Source organism: Gavialis gangeticus, unplaced genomic scaffold (genome assembly GCF_001723915.1).
Source record: "Gavialis gangeticus isolate Ggan-Ray unplaced genomic scaffold, GavGan_comp1, whole genome shotgun sequence".
Taxonomy (NCBI): Eukaryota; Metazoa; Chordata; order Crocodylia; family Gavialidae; genus Gavialis; species Gavialis gangeticus.
Window position 1 is genome coordinate 33,478,130 of NW_017728994.1, and position 17,023 is coordinate 33,495,152.

General features: G+C 43.5%; 1 protein-coding gene across 5 annotated transcripts in view; it reads left to right on the plus strand.

Annotated features, from left to right (window-relative positions):
* MAPK8 (mitogen-activated protein kinase 8) overlaps window positions 1–16,992 on the plus strand; it is a 171,243-nt gene extending 154,251 nt beyond the window's left edge. For 4 of the 5 annotated variants that reach the window (XM_019502545.1, XM_019502548.1, XM_019502544.1 and 1 more), the window contains 4 exons: window positions 1,603–1,727; window positions 2,543–2,606; window positions 13,452–13,529; window positions 16,590–16,992. In XM_019502545.1, the coding sequence (XP_019358090.1) occupies window positions 1,603–1,727; window positions 2,543–2,606; window positions 13,452–13,529; window positions 16,590–16,735 (413 nt within the window). In that variant the 3' untranslated portion in view covers window positions 16,736–16,992. Of the gene's footprint in view, window positions 1–1,602; window positions 1,728–2,542; window positions 2,607–13,451; window positions 13,530–16,584 lie in introns of all 5 variants that reach the window. The other variant, XM_019502549.1, reaches the window with a different exon arrangement.
* Window positions 16,993–17,023: the final 31 nt, after the last annotated feature.

A 17,023-nucleotide genomic window follows, 5' to 3' on the forward strand; every position in this document is an offset into this window, starting at 1 on the left:
TCTCCCTCCCCCCCCACATCCCTCTCTAAATTGGTCTAGCTTTAAAGGAAAGGGTAGAAGGTGCCTTCACTCAGATTCTTTTTAGTCTTGAAAATTAGGGCCCTCTCCTTAAAATTTTATTTAGCGTATGCAATTTCAGTATATTGTTTCAGCCATCTTAAGGCATCACCAGTGTGAAAAGCATAATAAATGGACACAAATTAACAATGTGGGACATGGTTTGGACGTGTCCACAAGGACATTTGTTGTCATTGCAAAGGCCTCACTGGTATAGGCTTGAGGCACAGTGAGCCTGCCCAGTTCAAAATGGTTGAGAAGTGCCCAATAACGGCATGGCCAGTTAAATCCTGGTTGACTGACTTTAGGGTCAGAGATAATGTGGTGATTGATTGGTGCTTGTGTTTACCATTTTTCATGCCACTGAATAAGTAAGGAAAAGTCAAAAGGTTTTGAAAGAGTGGATCGTAATGGACGCTTTAAGGGGAGCCGAGCTTTTGGTGGGTAGAATATGTCCCAGTAGCACTGGCAGCGTAGGGGTATCATGGAGTCTGGCTAGTAAGTTTACTTCAGCGTGTGTGCAATGAAGATGAGGCGTAGCAATGTTACTGAGAACTGGTAACCGTGGCAGTGGAGTGGGGTGCAATGTACCTGACGCAAGACACGCTGTAGCATGCAGTTGGCTGTCCTCTAGGGCTGTGTGAAATTTCGCCAAGTGTTTTGTTTTGAAGCTGTTTTGATGTGTTTTGAGCTTGAAGCAGCAAAATCGAAACGAAACAAAAAACTTTGAAATTAAATGAGGGCACTTGAAATGTAAATAGCCGCTCTAATTAAAGTGTCCGCAGAGTTTTGTGTATTCAGCACCCCGTGCTTCAAAATGGCAGCAGGGGCACTTTAGCTAAAGCTAATGCTATGAGCTTTAGATAAGGTGCCCCCCACCACCATTTTGAAGCACAGGGACACTGAATACGTGAGACAGCAAGGCTGTTTGAGCACGGGAATTAATGCACTCCAGCAGACTCGATTAACTGACTGTAATTACAGGGTGTTGGAGCAGCTCCCCCACATGTGTACAGGCATCCTAGATGATTATCTTAAAGGGAGGCACCATCAGCTCTTTCTCTTGACATATTTTTGAACAAAAGTGGTGCCGGGATTGGGGTATGTTACACATGCTCTGAGCCCATGTTCTGGATCACATCCAACTGAGTATCTTTTAAAAATGCATTACTGTCTAATTTGTCTATTAAAGCATCATGGTAACACACATCAATAGCAAATTAGAAGATAAGGAAACATGTCCCATTTTCAGGATTCCTTCGTTTACACGAAGGAGGCTTATGATCAGTTACTTACTAATGACTTTGCCACAATTTTTATTTGTCTGTTTTTATATGTGATGCAAAAACTGTTCTTTGTTTGACTTGGCTTTTTAATATGTAGTATCTGGCACTAGTTTTGCTAAATGTGGATTATGTGCAGATTTTAAATATGTAATTTGTTTGCTTCTTGCTGAGAATGTTGTGTGCATCTCTTCTCTAAGCTTTAACACATTGTATAACATCTATTAAGCATTTACCTAAATAGAAAATGTTATTCTTGTAGCCAGTCAAGCAAGAGATTTGTTATCAAAAATGCTGGTTATAGATGCTTCTAAAAGAATCTCAGTGGATGAAGCCCTGCAGCACCCATACATCAATGTCTGGTATGATCCATCAGAAGCGGAAGCAGTAAGTTCTTTGCTTTGACCTCCTGTAAGTGGGGGGCTGTATTGAAGAAAGCCTACTTAGGGATATAGTTTTATGTCATTGCTTGCTGTAATAATTTATTTGTTTTTTGCTATACAATTGTTAGAATTGTAGCTGAACTATGTTTACTAAATGCAATTAGTAATCAATTACTAGGAGTTTGAATCCTTTCCAGCCCTACTTTCTTGTGATCCTATGATGCATAGAAAAGAGGTCAAATACAAGATGGCTGAGCACAACATAGAGTTTTGTTTGATTTTAAAAAATTTATGTGGGATTCTGAAAACTATCCTTTATACCAGGTGTGACCAAAATACAGGCCAGGGGTTGGATCTGGCTGAAGGAGCCATATTATCCAGCCAGTGGGGCTCCCCATGGGTCCAGAAATGTGGCAGTACGGTGACTAGGGATAGCGTTAAGTGCCATGACTCCCACAGCTGTGGCAATTAACGCTGCTGTTGCTTATCCTTTTGCCAAACTTCCAGACCTGTGGGGAGCCCTGGAGGCCTGAGCCGAAGCATATGGAGTTGCATCATCCGACTTGCAGGGCAGAAATTTGGTGTGAGGAGGAGTAGCAGCTGTTATGACTCTGGAAGCTGCAGCAGTTAATGCTGCTACTGTCAAATTCCAGCCTTGAGGGCCAGATGATGTTGCTCCCTGCTCCAGATCCTGATCATCCCCTGGGGCTGGATAAATTGTACACAGCTGCTGTATTTTTTTGCTAAATGGCATGTGTTTTCCTTTTGTGTAATTTGTATTGTTTGAGTTGCTTTATCATGAATCAATTCTAATTGCAGCCTCCGCCGAAGATACCAGATAAGCAATTAGATGAAAGAGAGCACACAATAGAAGAATGGAAAGGTAAGAACAACAGTGTCCTTGGATGCAACCGTGTAGTAACAGTCTACTGTTGTTAGATTTCTGTTAAGCAGCTTCATTGCCCTTCAGATCTCAAATGTTTGTATATCATTTTAAATATTTGCTGAAACTGTATTGTTTTTACCCCTACTGAATTCATTTCTTAAGTGAATTGCCATTTTGATGGGTTCCAACTCCAGCTTAGAGTGCTCCCTGGATCTCGGCCCTTCTTATTTGGAGTAGTCATCTAGCAAGAGTTCTCAAAGTTCCCAGTTCCCTTGTCAGGGCCAGCTCATCTTCCCATGCCACCAGAGGCTCTGGCCACAGTACCCTACCTGTCTGTTGGCCTCCTGTGAACTCGGGATGCAAGACATTGTACTCCAGCCAACCCCTCAGCCTTTTGTTCTCTGGGTCGTCCTCATCCTCCAAGATGGAAGAAGTTTTTGCTTTGTCCTTTTTGAGGATCCTGTCCTCAGAGTGAATTTCTAGGAACTGCTGAAACATGTGACATATTCTCTATGGGTTTACCTAGAGAAAGTCACTGAATTTTCTGTAGCATGTTGGACTTTCTCTGTCAGTCATAGCTATCTCAGGTGGCAGTCCTTATTAACAGAGCCATTTTGGAGCTTTGGTGTGTGCCAATATCCCATCCTCTCACTGTTGAAAAGGCAGACAAAATACAGGATTCTACTCATGATGGAAAAGTCCATATGGCATGCTTGTTACTTGTTGTAGTGACTGCTAATGAAAAGGCTAGAGCCTGCTAACTGGGTTCAAGAGACAAAAACCTAAAGAAACTGGATTTGCTGGATAGGAAATTGTACATCTCTACTATATTCCAGTTTTGCGTCTCTTGCTGTTAAGGACAGTTATCTAGTTATGCTGTCCAGTTATATAAGCATATTGCCTTCATGTGAATTACAGGGACTCATTTTTCATTCTATTTGCTGAAGGACAATTGGTGACTAATTGGGCCCTGCAAACTGCCCTTGATATAGCTACTGCCAGAGATATGATGACTGTTGCTTTCAAGCCACCCAGGAGACAATGTGCATGTGGAAATTTACTTGAAGGGTAAAAGGAAGTTAGTTACCAGTGACTAGAGCTCTTTGAGGAGTGTTATCCACATATACATCCCTATCTGTCCTGTTTTCTTGAAGTCCAATACAATTTAAGACTGCAGTTGAAAGGAATCTGCCAAGCAGGGAGTATGTGCTGTCTTTTATCAATCTGGTCCATGGCATTTTGAGAATCAGGGTCAAAGCACTCTCTATAGGTAGGACTAAAGCAGAGTCTGTGACTAGTGGTCAGAGTGTGAGATGCATGCACAAGTTGTTAAGAGTATGTGGACAGTACATCTCCAAGAATGTCAGTTACCAGTGAGTCATGGAGGAATCTCATTTTGAGTCAGAAAGTCTATGATTCATGGAATTCCCAATGAAAACACATTTTTTGATCACAAGTTCCATGATTTGGGCAAACTTACAACTTTACTTGAGGAGGATGGAGAGGCCATTTTGCCTTAAATTAAAGATCTGTGTTAATACAGGTATCAAGGCCTGTTTGCTGTGTCTGCTATAATACAAGCAGGCATTCTATCCGGCCCGCAGGGGCCCTAGAAAATTTTGAAAGTTAATATTTATCTGCCCCTGACTGCCTGTCATGCGGCCCTCAATGGCTTGCCAAAACTCAGTAAGCAGCCCTCTGTCTGAAATAATTGCCCGTCCCTGTTCTACAGCTTGTGAAATAATTCAGTTTCTAATGGTGCTGCCTCTGCATTTTCCTGTATCTCCTCCTTAAGTTAACAATTCCAGTGCTAAGCAGAAGACAGCTGACAGTGACTGTTAGATGTTTATTATCTTGAGACTTCACATATTATTTCTTTTTTGCAATTGTTAATACACCACTCACTTTTTCATGACAAGTTCTTAAAATGTCACTGGGAGCACCTTGATTTTGTTGTTCTTAGGTTACATATCATGCACTCTACATCCTGATGCTACATGTGTAGTAATAAGATACAGGATTTTATTTAGAAAATGTTCTCCTGTCTGTTGGACCTTATGATCTAGTTCAGGGACATAACAGGTATTGCCAGAGCCCCATGATCCAGCCTTCAGTGCTGCCTCTGGGTCTTGAGTTGACCTGTAAGCTGCATACTGCACCTACCATGGCCAGTCTGGGACAAGCCACACAGTGCCCACTTTGGGACCCATGCTGAACACGGGCCCAGTCCAGGGCAACCCCCTCCTTCCTCACCCCCTCCCAAGGAGCAGAACCATGCAACTCCTGTTTCATCCAGTCTGAAACTGGACCCACTCTGGCTGGCCTGGGACTGTGCTGCTTGCTCCAGCCAGTCTGGCACTGGGCTAACTAGTCCAGGATATGCATTTTTAATGTCTCAGATGCCATGGGTCCCAGATCCCTCCCTGGAGGAAGTGCCATGGGTCCTGGATCTAGAATTGGTTGGCAGGGGGGAGGGAGAGACAGTGGACCATATCTGGCCCATGGGGCTGTCCCCACACCGTTCATGCAGCCCATGGACGCCAGGTGAGTTTGACACCCTGATCTCGCTCAGTGGTCAGGAACCTTTTTTCAGTAATGGTCTGGAATGACCTGGCTCCTGCTGCCACTGCTACTTCTCCCTGTCATAGCATGGGGAAAACCTCCCTGCTGCTGGAAAGTCATTGAAGCCCCCTGAAGTTTGAGAGCCAGATCCAATTGGCTGTGTGCTGTTGACCCCTATTCTAGCACACTAGGGGTTTTAAAGGCTGACCCCTATTCTAGCACACTAAGGATTTTAAAGGCTGACCCCTATTCTAGCACACTAGGGGTTTTAAGGGACTCTGATTATAATATGGACAAACATAGTTCTGCCATCCATAGAGGAATAACTGACAGAGTCCCATTTTTCACATGCATCCTTGTACTGGTCTTAGGTAACTGAGGACACTTGGAAAAGGCTTATTTGTTTGTTTATTTTTTCAATTTATACACTGCCCTTCCCACACAAAGTTCAAGGTTTGGGAGCATCCCCTTCCATTTGTTCAGTTTGCTTGTTTTATCCTGTTTCAAGAAGGGACCTCTGAGTAAAGGTCATAGGAGAGAGCAGTATGTGGGGATGTCATGTTCAGCGTCTGCCGCAAGCCACCAAACCAGAAGGAGGAGGTGGGTGAGGGCTTCTTTAAACAACTGATGGAAGCTTTTGAATTACAGGATTCAGTTCTCATGGGGGACTTTAATTATTGGGACACCTGCTGGGAGAGAAATATAGCAGTGCACAAGCAGTCCAGCAAATTTCTGAAATGTATGAGGATAACTTTTTGAGATAGATGGTAGACAGTCCAACTATGGGGGAAGCTCTTCTCAACTTGCTGCTCACAATCAGAGAGGAATTAGCTGAGCATGTGAAGGTAGAAGGTAACTTGGGTCACAGCTACCATGAAATGAGTTCAAGATCCTAAGGGGTGAAAGGAAGAAAAGTAGCAGAATAAAGACACTGGACTTGGGAAAAGCAGATGTTAGCAAACTCAGGGAATGGGTGGGCAGGGTCCTCTGGGAGGCAAATCTGAGAGGAAAAGGAATCCCGGAGAGCTGGCAGTTCTATAAGGAAACCCTTTCAGGGGTACAGGAGCAAACTATCCCAATCTGACAAAAGAATGGGAAGTGCTATAGGAGGCCAGCTTGGTTAAACAGCAATCTTTTCTCAATAAGTTGAAACAAAAAAGGAATCCTATAAAAAGTGGAAACATAGTCACAGTATTAGGGAAGATTATACAGCCATTCAGGGAGAAAATTAGAAAGATCAAGGCATGATTTGAGATGCAACTGGCAAGGGACATAAAAGGCAGTACAAAGAGATTCTACTAGTATGTCAAAGGTAAAGGGAAGATCAGAGAAACGAAAGGTCCCTTACAGAATGTGAAAGGCAATCTAGTTACAGATGATACTGAAAAGGCTGATGTATTTAATACCTTTTTTACTTCAGTTTTCTGTGCAATTGGCAGTAAAAATGGGGAAGGAGATATACACCCTAGAGTAGTAAAACAGCATGTTACAGATCACTTGGAGAAGCTAGATGCTTTCAGGTTGGTAGGGCTGGATGAGATGCACTTAACTGAAGAAATTGGCCAAGTGAATTGCAGAGCCGTTAGCTATCCTCTTTGAGAATTCAGAGAGTTTGGGTAAGGTCCTGAATGATTGGAAAAGGACAAATACAGTGCCCATCTTTAGGAAAAAGGAGGAGGAACATCCAAGGAATTACAGACCAGTCAGCCTGACCTTGATACCTAGGAAGATCATGGAGCAGTCCTCGACTTCTATCATGAAGAGCCCAGAAGAGAATAAGGTGACCAGGAATAGCCAGCATGGATTCACTAAGAAAAGGTCATACCTGACCAACCTAATGTCCTTCTGTGATAAGATATATACCTTGACTTTAGTAAGGCTATTCACACCATCTCCCATGACATTCATGTTAACAAGTGAAGGAAATGCTGACTAGATGAAAATACTGTAAGGTGGATACATACTGTATTTATTTGAATACAAGATATTCCCATGCTCCCAATCAGCATGGGAAAAAAAAGCCCCTTGTCTTATAGTCACATACAAGGAAACTTTATTAAGTACTTTGTCATTAAAATGCTGCCAAAAGCAGCATGGGTTTAGTAATGGAAGCCAGCTATGAAGCTGAATAAATGTAGCGAACACTGAGTATGACTAAAATACGTGGCCCATATGGGGAAACATACTGATGGGAACCTTTTTTTAACATGTTATTAAAAACACACATCACCCTGCACTTACAAAACTACACATATGAGGTGTTCTTGTTTTATTAAGACTTCATAGCACAGAAACAACAACATCTCAAAAACATACAACTACGTATATTAAACCCTTAAACAACATACATCAACTTCCCACAAAAAGAACAAACACTTATAGAAATCTTTTTTTTAATACAGAACCCCAAGAATTGTTACCTCAGTAACTACTTGAAACTCTCTGCCCTTCCCATCAGTCATTTCTGTTGGTTTTGTGAAACAAGTATGCCCAGTCCTTTTTCCTCCACTTTTTCTCTGCCTCTTCCTCTCCAATCTTTTCCATGTCCTGATCACTGTAGTGTTTCAGTTCATACCGTCCCAGCTTCAGGCACTCTCATTCAGTGAAAGCCAACCCCTTAAACACCCAGAGATTTCTTACTTTCCATAAACTAGTTTTACACGCTAATAAAGTCCTTAGTAATGGTTCCTTCAGTCCTTTTGGTATGAGTCCATATAGTACCATCTCCCTCACTAATGAAAGGTTTATTTTGGTAACGCTCAGAAAGCAGCAGACCCTTTCCAACACCTCCTTTGCATATGTACACTCCCAAAACACGTCTCACTGTTTGTTCTTCCCCATTCCTCTCCCTTGGCCCTTGATGACATTGTCAAGCCCCATTTGTATTGCAGTTCTCTCACAAGCAAGAGATTTCTTACAACCATCCACGCTGGGTCAGTATGTTTGCCTTTTAGTTCTTTACCCACCATAGGGGGTATTGTCCCCCACACCTGTGAACTCTTCATAGAGATCTGATACATTTCTTATTAACCATCAAGCAGATGAAGAACGACAAGGCATCTGGAGTGGATGGAATCCCCATGGAAATCTTCAAGAAGCAGGGAGAGGAGCTCACATAACAGCTTCATGCCCTCATCTTAAGGATCTGGAATGATGAGGAAATCCCAGATGACCTCGGGGATGCCATGATTGTGACAGTCTTCAAGAAAGGAGACAAGTCCAATTGTGGAAACTAGAGAGGGATTGCCTAGTTGTCCACCACAGGAAACATAATTGCGAGAACCCTCCTGAACTGTCTCCTTCCACTTGCTGAAGAGCTCCTTCTGGAACCTCAGTGTGGGCTTAGGGCATCGAGAGGCACAACTGACATTATCTTCACAGCTCGCCAGCTGCCGGAGGAATGCCAAGAACAACATAAGCCTCTCTACATGGCCTCCTTGGAGCTCATGAGAGCTTTCAACTCTGTAAGCTGAGAAATGTTGTGGAGGATCCTTCTGAAGTATGGATGCCCACCAAAATTTGTCACCATTTTCTGCCTGCTCCATGACGGTATGCAAGTGATGGTTCTCAGTGATGGATCTATCACAGAACCCTTTGAGGTTAAAACAGGAACTAAGCAAGGCTGCATCATTGCTCCAACACTCTTCTCAATATTATTTGCTGCGATGCTTCATCTGACCACCAACAAGCTTCCAGCAAGAGTGCAGCTAAACTACTGAATAGATGGTAAGCTGTTTAACGTCAGCAGACTCCAAGCCAAAACCAAGACTACCCCAGCCTCAGTCATTGTGCTCCAGTACACTGATGGTGCTGTAGTGTGTACTCACTCGGAAGCAGACCTTCAGGTAATCACTGACATCTTACTGAGGCATACAAGGAAATGGGACTGATGCCTAGAATTCAGAAGTCTAAGATCCTCCACCAACAATCTCCTAATGAATAGCTCTCAGTTCCAGTAATACATATCCACAGTGAGACTCTGGAGTACACTGCCTATTTCGCATATCTCGGAAGCCATCTCTTGCAGAAGGCTGACATCAATGAAGAAATCTAACATTGTCTCAAATGTGCAAGTGCAGCCTTTGGATGCCTGAAGAAACCGGTGTTCAAAGATCACAACATCAGATCCAAAATCAAGCTCCTAGTTTATCAAGCAGCCATGATCCCCAACTTGCTATACAGAGCTGAGTTGTAGACAACATACAGGAAACATCTAAAGTTGCTGAAGTACCATCAACGCTGCATGTGGAAGATCCTCTGAATCCAGTGGGAAGGCAGACACACCAACATTAGTGTCCTCCTGCAAGCAAAAATCACAAGTATTGAGGCAGTGATTATCTGACATCAACTTTGTTGGACCGGCCATGTAATCCGGATGTCTGACTCCAGATTCCTGAAGCAAGTTTTATTCTTCCAACTCAGCCAAGGCGTACGCTCTAGAGGAGGGCAGAGAAAGAGCTTCAGAGGTGTCCTCAAGGTCGACTTAAAAAAAAAAATGCAACATTGATTTAAAAAAAAAAAAAAAAAATGCAACATCGATGTCAACTCATGGGAAACAGTCGCCCAGGACCACCCCAAACAGAGGAAGAATCTGCTGCAGGGATCTTAGTACTTTGAAACCTTACAACAAAAATAGGAGATGGAAGAGCGGGAGTGGCAGAAACAGCGTGTCACAGACCAAATCAAGAATCCAGTACCATCTACCCCACATGGAAACACATATCCAAACTTTAGTAGAGTTTGTTAATTCCAGATAGGCCTCATCAGCCATCTTTGGATGCACACACAAAATAATCATGGAAGACGATCATCCTTGAGCGAGAGGGATTGCTGAAGAGAAGATGATGACTTCCCATTTCCTCAATATTGCAGCTGTGTGAAATCGGGTGTTACATGCTGCTTTCCTCTCTCCCTCCATTACTGCCTTGCATATCATGCTTACATTTTGCAAAGATGAACAATCCCAAGTCCAGCACCCCCCCATTCTCCCCATCTCTCTTGCTATTTACAGTTCAGCTTTAGCCAACATTTCTCTTTTTGCATTCCAGAAGATCACACATTTTCCTCCGTACTTTTGCTATCTGCTGCCACGTCAGTGGGAATACAATTCCTGTATGCAGAATAATCAGCAGTAGCATAGCCTTAAACACTACCACTTTTCCAACAAAGGACAGTGTCCTTCCGGACCATAACCGAAGTATTTGCTGTAGCCTTGCTGTCACCTTTTCCCATGCTGTATTACCTTTTCCTTCAGTGTCCATTGGGATCCCTAGCACTCTGATTTCTCTCTCTCTCTCAATTGATGGGCCTAGCTTCTGCACATCCCTCTGGTTTCCCCACTCCTATTATGGTGCTTTTTGATCTATTTAGTTTAGCCCTTGTCACGTCTCCATACTCTGATGTATATTTTAGCACCCTTTCCATTGAACATCTGTCTCTAACTACTACATTTATATCATCCATGTATAGCACGCATTTTAACTCACCCCTCCCAGTATCTTTACTTCACTTATGACCTTGTATTTTTTAATTCTTTGTGTTAACAGTTCCATGCTTCACACAAACAGTAGTGGCAATAGGGGCACCCTTATCAGACCTCTGTATGGATTTTAAAGCCCCCACATAAGTGCTCATTAATTTGGATGTGACTCTGCTTCTTTGTACAATAACTTTATCTGACATATAAATTTCTCTGGGAACCCCATTTTTCTTATCACCTCGAATATGTAATCATGATCTACTCTGTCATATGCTTTTTCTAAATCTAGGTTTGCTATAACTGCTTGTTTTCCTCTTTTGGATGTGGCACAGTGTATGTCTGCTCACTCTGATTGTTTCGGAGAGCCTTCGACCTAGTGCTGTGGATACTGGGTCTTCGTATATTATCTTCTTGAGGTTTTTCCTCATCCTCAAAGTCAGTGTCTTGGCCATTAACTTATAGTCCATATTAAGGAGTGTAATTAGTCCCCAGTATTTTAGCAGTTTCTTCTCCCCTTTCTTAAAGAGCAAAATCACAACACCTCGTAAAATCTTTCCCTGCCTCCTCTGTTTTCACTATTTCTTCAAAGACTTCCACTATACCCCCCCCACCTATGCCCAAAACTTCTTGTAAAATTCCATAGGCAGTCCATCTGAGGATGATTTCCCCCTTTTCTGAAGTTTTTTAAACCTCCACTTCCTTTAAACTCTTTTCTTCCACCTTCTTTGCTCCTTCCTTCTCTGCTTTCTCTTTAATCTCTTCCAAGAAATCCTTCATCTTCTTCCTGTCTCTTTCTTTCTTCTGGTGTAGCTCTTTTCAAAATCTTCTTGTCACCTCCAACACTACCTCCTTCTTTTCCACTCATGTACCACCTTCTTCCAGCACTGCTTTAAGCTCTCCTTTTGCCACCTTCATTCTGACCGAAATGTGTTGGGATCGCTATTTGTTTTCTTGCTCCCACAGTGCTTGTGGTAAGAACATTTTCTCTCTTATCTTTCTTTTAAACCAGATTTGTAACTCTTGTCTTGTTTCTTCTGTCTTGTCTTGTACCTGCCTTCTTTCTGTGGCTTCCGTTAGCAGCTCCTGCATCTTTCTTTGCAACTCTCTTAGCTCTTTTCTTTTTTTCCCCATGCACTTTTGGCCTTCCTTCCTGAAGACTTCTCCCATCCTCTGATTCACCATCATCCACCAGTCTCACCCACAGAGCTATTTCCCCGCAGCTTGAAGGGGGTGGGTTCTGTTGCTGAGATCTGGAATATAGATTCCTATTGGGGATCCACGTTGCTATGGAGGTGAGGGGGTGTGATTGATGGCTGAGTTTAAACTGGTTCTAGTCATTGAGGCTCCTTGTGGTTCAGACCTGGCGTATGAGAAGCTGTGTGGTCCAGATCCAGTTTGGGGGGCCAGGCAAGTCTGATGCCCCTGATTTAATGTAATTACCAGGTTGCTTTGAAACGCTAGAGGTATCCTGGCCAGAAGCTGTGCTATGCCAGTATGTTATCTGTGACCACTAATACAATGGTTCCTAAACTATCGTGTCCTCCATACTGAGTATGGATTTTTCCTTCATTTGTTAATGACAGACAAAAAAGTAGCATTCTGGCAATGTTTCTTATTGCCTGCAATTAAGGTAGTGTTCCTTTTCTTTTTCTTTTCTTCTTTTATTTTAGCCAATACCTTCATGCAATCACAGCCAACACTTCTTGTGGGGAGCAGGGCCACCTCATCAAGTTGGAATGGGTTCTGCTGGCTGTTAGGGTATTTTAATGCTCCAGTGGGTTCTATGGACAAGAATGAAAAACGTATTTGAATGTAGATCTTATTTATGATGACATTAAAGCCAAACTGGTTCAGCTACAGTGCCCTTCCTTTGAGAGTGTCCAGCCTCATGTTACCTGGATCAATGGATGAAAGCTAGCAGGCAGCATCTGTGTCTTCTGTTGGAAAGAATTGTCCACGTCTCTCAGGTGGTTTATCTACCAATATTATTTTAAAAAGCTGTGGCTAGGCCTCTGCTAGGCAAGAGTATCTTAGCTGACTACCATCTATATCCTTCAGGCAAAGAGAACGTGTATAAGGGGCAGGTCAGCTCCAACAAACTTGAAATGCATTTTGACTGACTTATGGCTTGGAAATCACAGTAGGTTAACAGATACAGGCAGTAGAGGGATTTTTAGTGTTAAGAAAGTCAGTCATTTGGGTGGGACAGGAAAACATTTGCTCTGAAAAAAAATGATATTTGTGGAGACGAGACTTGTTTTGCAGTTTTGTGTATTGTCCCTGTGTGTGCTTCCAAGATGCCTGATCCCTACGCAGAAGCACAGCTGTCTGTCTTGGTGCTACTGGATAAGGGATCTGCTTAAGGATGTTGCTTTGGACCTTCCTAATTTCATCTGAGAAAGACCTAGGCATTCTTGGACTTTCCATCAGCTTAGTTCCTCTGTATGAAAGGACTTAAGTCATAAGTCAATTGCCTTACTTAACCTTGAGACTCCGATTAAAGTCCATTGTCTCATAACAGCCTAGGCAAACCATAAGCCATCAAGCTGTTTTAAAGCAGTTTCAGTGCACACATGATGAGTTCCAAACCTTTGAAGTTGCAGCAGAAATTGATACATTGCTTTACATTCTGAATATGTCTTTTCCTTTGCCATTTTTTTACAATCTAACATTGTCTAAAAATAGTTGTGGAGAACAGAAATTTTGTGACAAGTATTTATTTTAATGATGCATGTATGTTTCATCCATTTCAAATAATGTTACTAAAATCAAGTGTCCTCTCCCCTGCCTTGTATTTTCAGAGTTAATATACAAGGAAGTCATGGACTTGGAGGAAAGAACCAAGAATGGTGTTATACGTGGACAGCCAGCCCCTTTAGGTTGGTTACAATAAAAGCACTGTACAAAGCTACCCCATTTGTAAGCTAGAAAGGAACATCATTGACTGGGGCATCCAGGAGTAATAGATTGGTGGTACATGTCCAAGCACCACTTCAAAATTTCAAGAACACATTTGTAGGAGCTGCTTTATGGTTAATTCCCTTCATGGGGTAATACTTGGCACTGGTATAGTGGTTTGGTACCATAAAACAGGGCCTGGCAACCTGTTTCAAGCCCCAGGCCAGAACAAACTGGGTCTGGTCTGGTGTGGGCCAGATGGCTTGAGCAGTGGGGCAAGTGCTGGTGGCGGGGTGAGTGGTGTCTGGGGACTGTGGGGATTAATGCTGCCATTGTTTGCTCCTCTGGCTCTGACACGTGTCCTCAGTGGGGCTCTGTATGCTAGAATTGGGCAGTGGGTCCCACCCCCAAATTTTGTGACCTTCCAGGACAGGGACAGGCAAAGTCTGGCCAATGGGCAGGCTACATTTTCCAGGAGCCCTGGCCCAGTCACTGAGGCTGGTTTCCATGGAGACCTCAGGAGGGGTGGGGCTGTGACAGTGTGAGGTTGGGGTTTCCATAGAGACCCACGCAAGCAGCGCTGGCAGGGCATGCAGCTGAGCAGGGTGCTGCACTGGGGCTGGGATTTTGTGGCAGTGGCAGTGTGGTCCAGAGCTAGGGCAGAGCCAGGATCTGCTGCTTGCATGCCCCTGCCTGGGGCATGCGGGCAGTAGGGCAGAGCTGTGATCTGCTGCCTACACACCCCTGTCCAGGGCATGCAGGCAGCAGATTGAGGCTTTGCCCCAGGTCTGGTCCTCACTGTCACTGCTACAAAATCCCAGCTCCGGAGCAGCTCCCAGGCTGGCCACACACCCTGCCAATGCTGTTCGGGCAGGACTCCATGAAAATCCTGGCCCCACACTGTCACTGCCTCACTCTGCCTGGGGTCTTCATGGAAACTGGCTGCAATGACATGGGCAGGGGTTGCTGGGAAACGGAGTCCACCCCAGGCTGGATCCACCATTTTGCCCACCCCTGTTTTAGGAGTTCTGTGGGTTGAATGATATGGCTCTGTTGGCTGGATCTTTGCCACCTCTGCTTTAAAGTATTAGTTTAATAGTTGATCAAGCTGAAAACCTAGCAGTTCAATGTTTATTCACAGATAAACAAAATGGAGCTTGGCATTTCACTATGAGAAAGTAGCTTTCAAGGATTGGTCTTCCATTTGGCATAACTCATCCAAATTATGCTTCCTTTTTTAATTTGTCTTTGAAATTTTCGTTGCAACTAAACTGCCTTCCACCATAAAAGTATCCTTTGATGCTTGCAAATGATGTCTCCTAAGTATTAGAATCAAATATCTAACTTACATTGTTTACCTGAATAACTAGATTATAAATGAGAAGGAAAGTGCCGAAGACCTTCAGAATCAATCATTTGTTTTGCATTAAATGTGGCTGAACTGAGCCATTACAGCACACTGTTTCCGTAGCCAGTGAAACAAGTGTGGTATCAAATAAGCACTGTTGGCTCTCCATTAGGTCTTGAGCAGCTCAGGGTTTGGGAATGTACCAGGAGTCTTGACTTAAATGCATGTGTTTAAGGGTGACTGGATTTTCAGAAATAATGAGCACCATCCTCCCTCAAGAGGAGCTGCTGGATGTTCACCACTTCTGAATATGCCACTTCTTTATATGCCTAAATATGTAGATATAATCCTAACTTCAGGCCTCTGCTGTTTTTCAGGCCCCCTCTATACATGCAGATAAAGGCGCGATGGGATCTAATGCATGATCCATGCCATGCATGCATGGCAGGAGGCATGATTGTGGGATCAAGCATTAGATCTCATTGCAGCTGATTCCATGCACCCCCAAGCCTTGGATATTGCGGCAGCTGTGATCCACCAGGTTCAGGTGTTTGATACATGCCTGAGCCTTGGGCCTCACAGCAGCCACAGCTTCCCAGGCCTGGTGGTTTCACACTGGGCATGGTGTACCCCTGTGGCTGGGAGCCCCTCCAGCTAATGCAACTTTAAATCTTAACAGCAACCAGCTATAAAGTTAATATATATTTTGAGGTCTAACTTTATAGGTGATTGGAGCTTGTTATGGTGTGATAGCTACTTTTCACATGTAGGTGGTCTTAAGGTAATTGTGCAGTTAACCAGTTAACTGTGCAGTACCTGTAACATGTAGAGGGAGCCTTAAATTCTTAGCTCTGTGTAGTGTTACATGCAAGGGTATCCCTTTACTCATTGACAGTGATTCCTAAACTCAGGGCTATGATCCCACAAAAGTTCATGTGAGAGTTTGAACATGCAAGTGGGGATCATAGGCCCAAATATGGGGCTGCCAATGTCTCCCTCCCAAGCTTAGAATGAGCCAGACTTGGGCATTTGGCACTCAGCTGTCAGGAAGTTACATTGTTACATTAACATAAAAAAGTATGGGAATATGGCTTCTAGCTTGCAGTGTAATTCCACTAACTTAAAAATCTACATATCTCATGTGATAAGGGATTGTGCCAAGTCTCTTAGGACAGGGACGGGCAACATACAGTCCACAGAGACACTAAATCTGGCCTGCGGAGCGCCTGTGCTAGAGCTGACCAGTGAGGAACTGTGCTGGGGCCAGGCAGCTGGAAGCTGTGCCTGTGTTGCTGCTGCTTCTCCCCATCCCCTGCTTCTGGCTGCAGCTTAGCTACAGCTTTCAGCCTGTGGGGAACTGTGCTGGACTGGGCAGCACCTAGTAGTGCCCATGCTGCAGCTAAGAGGGTGGAGGGTAGGAGGCAAGGAGAAGCAGCTGCCAGATTCCTGGCCCCAACACAGGTATGGGCAAACCCTTTTTGCTGCTGAGGTGCTATTGAAGACATCCAGCCCACACTGAACTGGAATCAGGTTGTTTCTGCCCATGGGTTGAAAAGGTTGCTGGGCCCTGTCTTAGGAACTTGTTGATCAGCTAGAAAAAATAATGGCCACTAGAGGGAGACAAACTAATGCAAGTACTGAACCATGCAACTGTATCTGCAACTGATTTGCTGTTTTGTTTCTCATAGCACAGGTGCAGCAATGATCAATGGCTCTCAGCATCCATCTTCATCATCATCTGTCAATGATGTGTCTTCAATGTCAACAGATCCAACATTGGCCTCTGATACAGACAGCAGTCTAGAAACATCAGCTGGACCTCTGGGTTGCTGTAGATGACTACTTGGGGTTTTTTTGTGGGGAGGGATGAGAGAGGGAACCTCTTAGTCATTGACAGGACACCTTTAAAAATCAGTGGTATTATTTTGAGTGTTTTTAAAAAAATATTGTAGGATTCATTTGAAAGTGCTGTAATTTTAAACTAAGTTGTGTTAAAAGCAGCCGCACGATGTATTTTTTGCTGTAAGTAACTCTGTAAAATATTAAATCCGATAATTTTTATCATTTAAAAAATCTGCATATTTGCTTTACTATTATGCTGCTGCTGATTTTTTTTTTTTTTTTTTT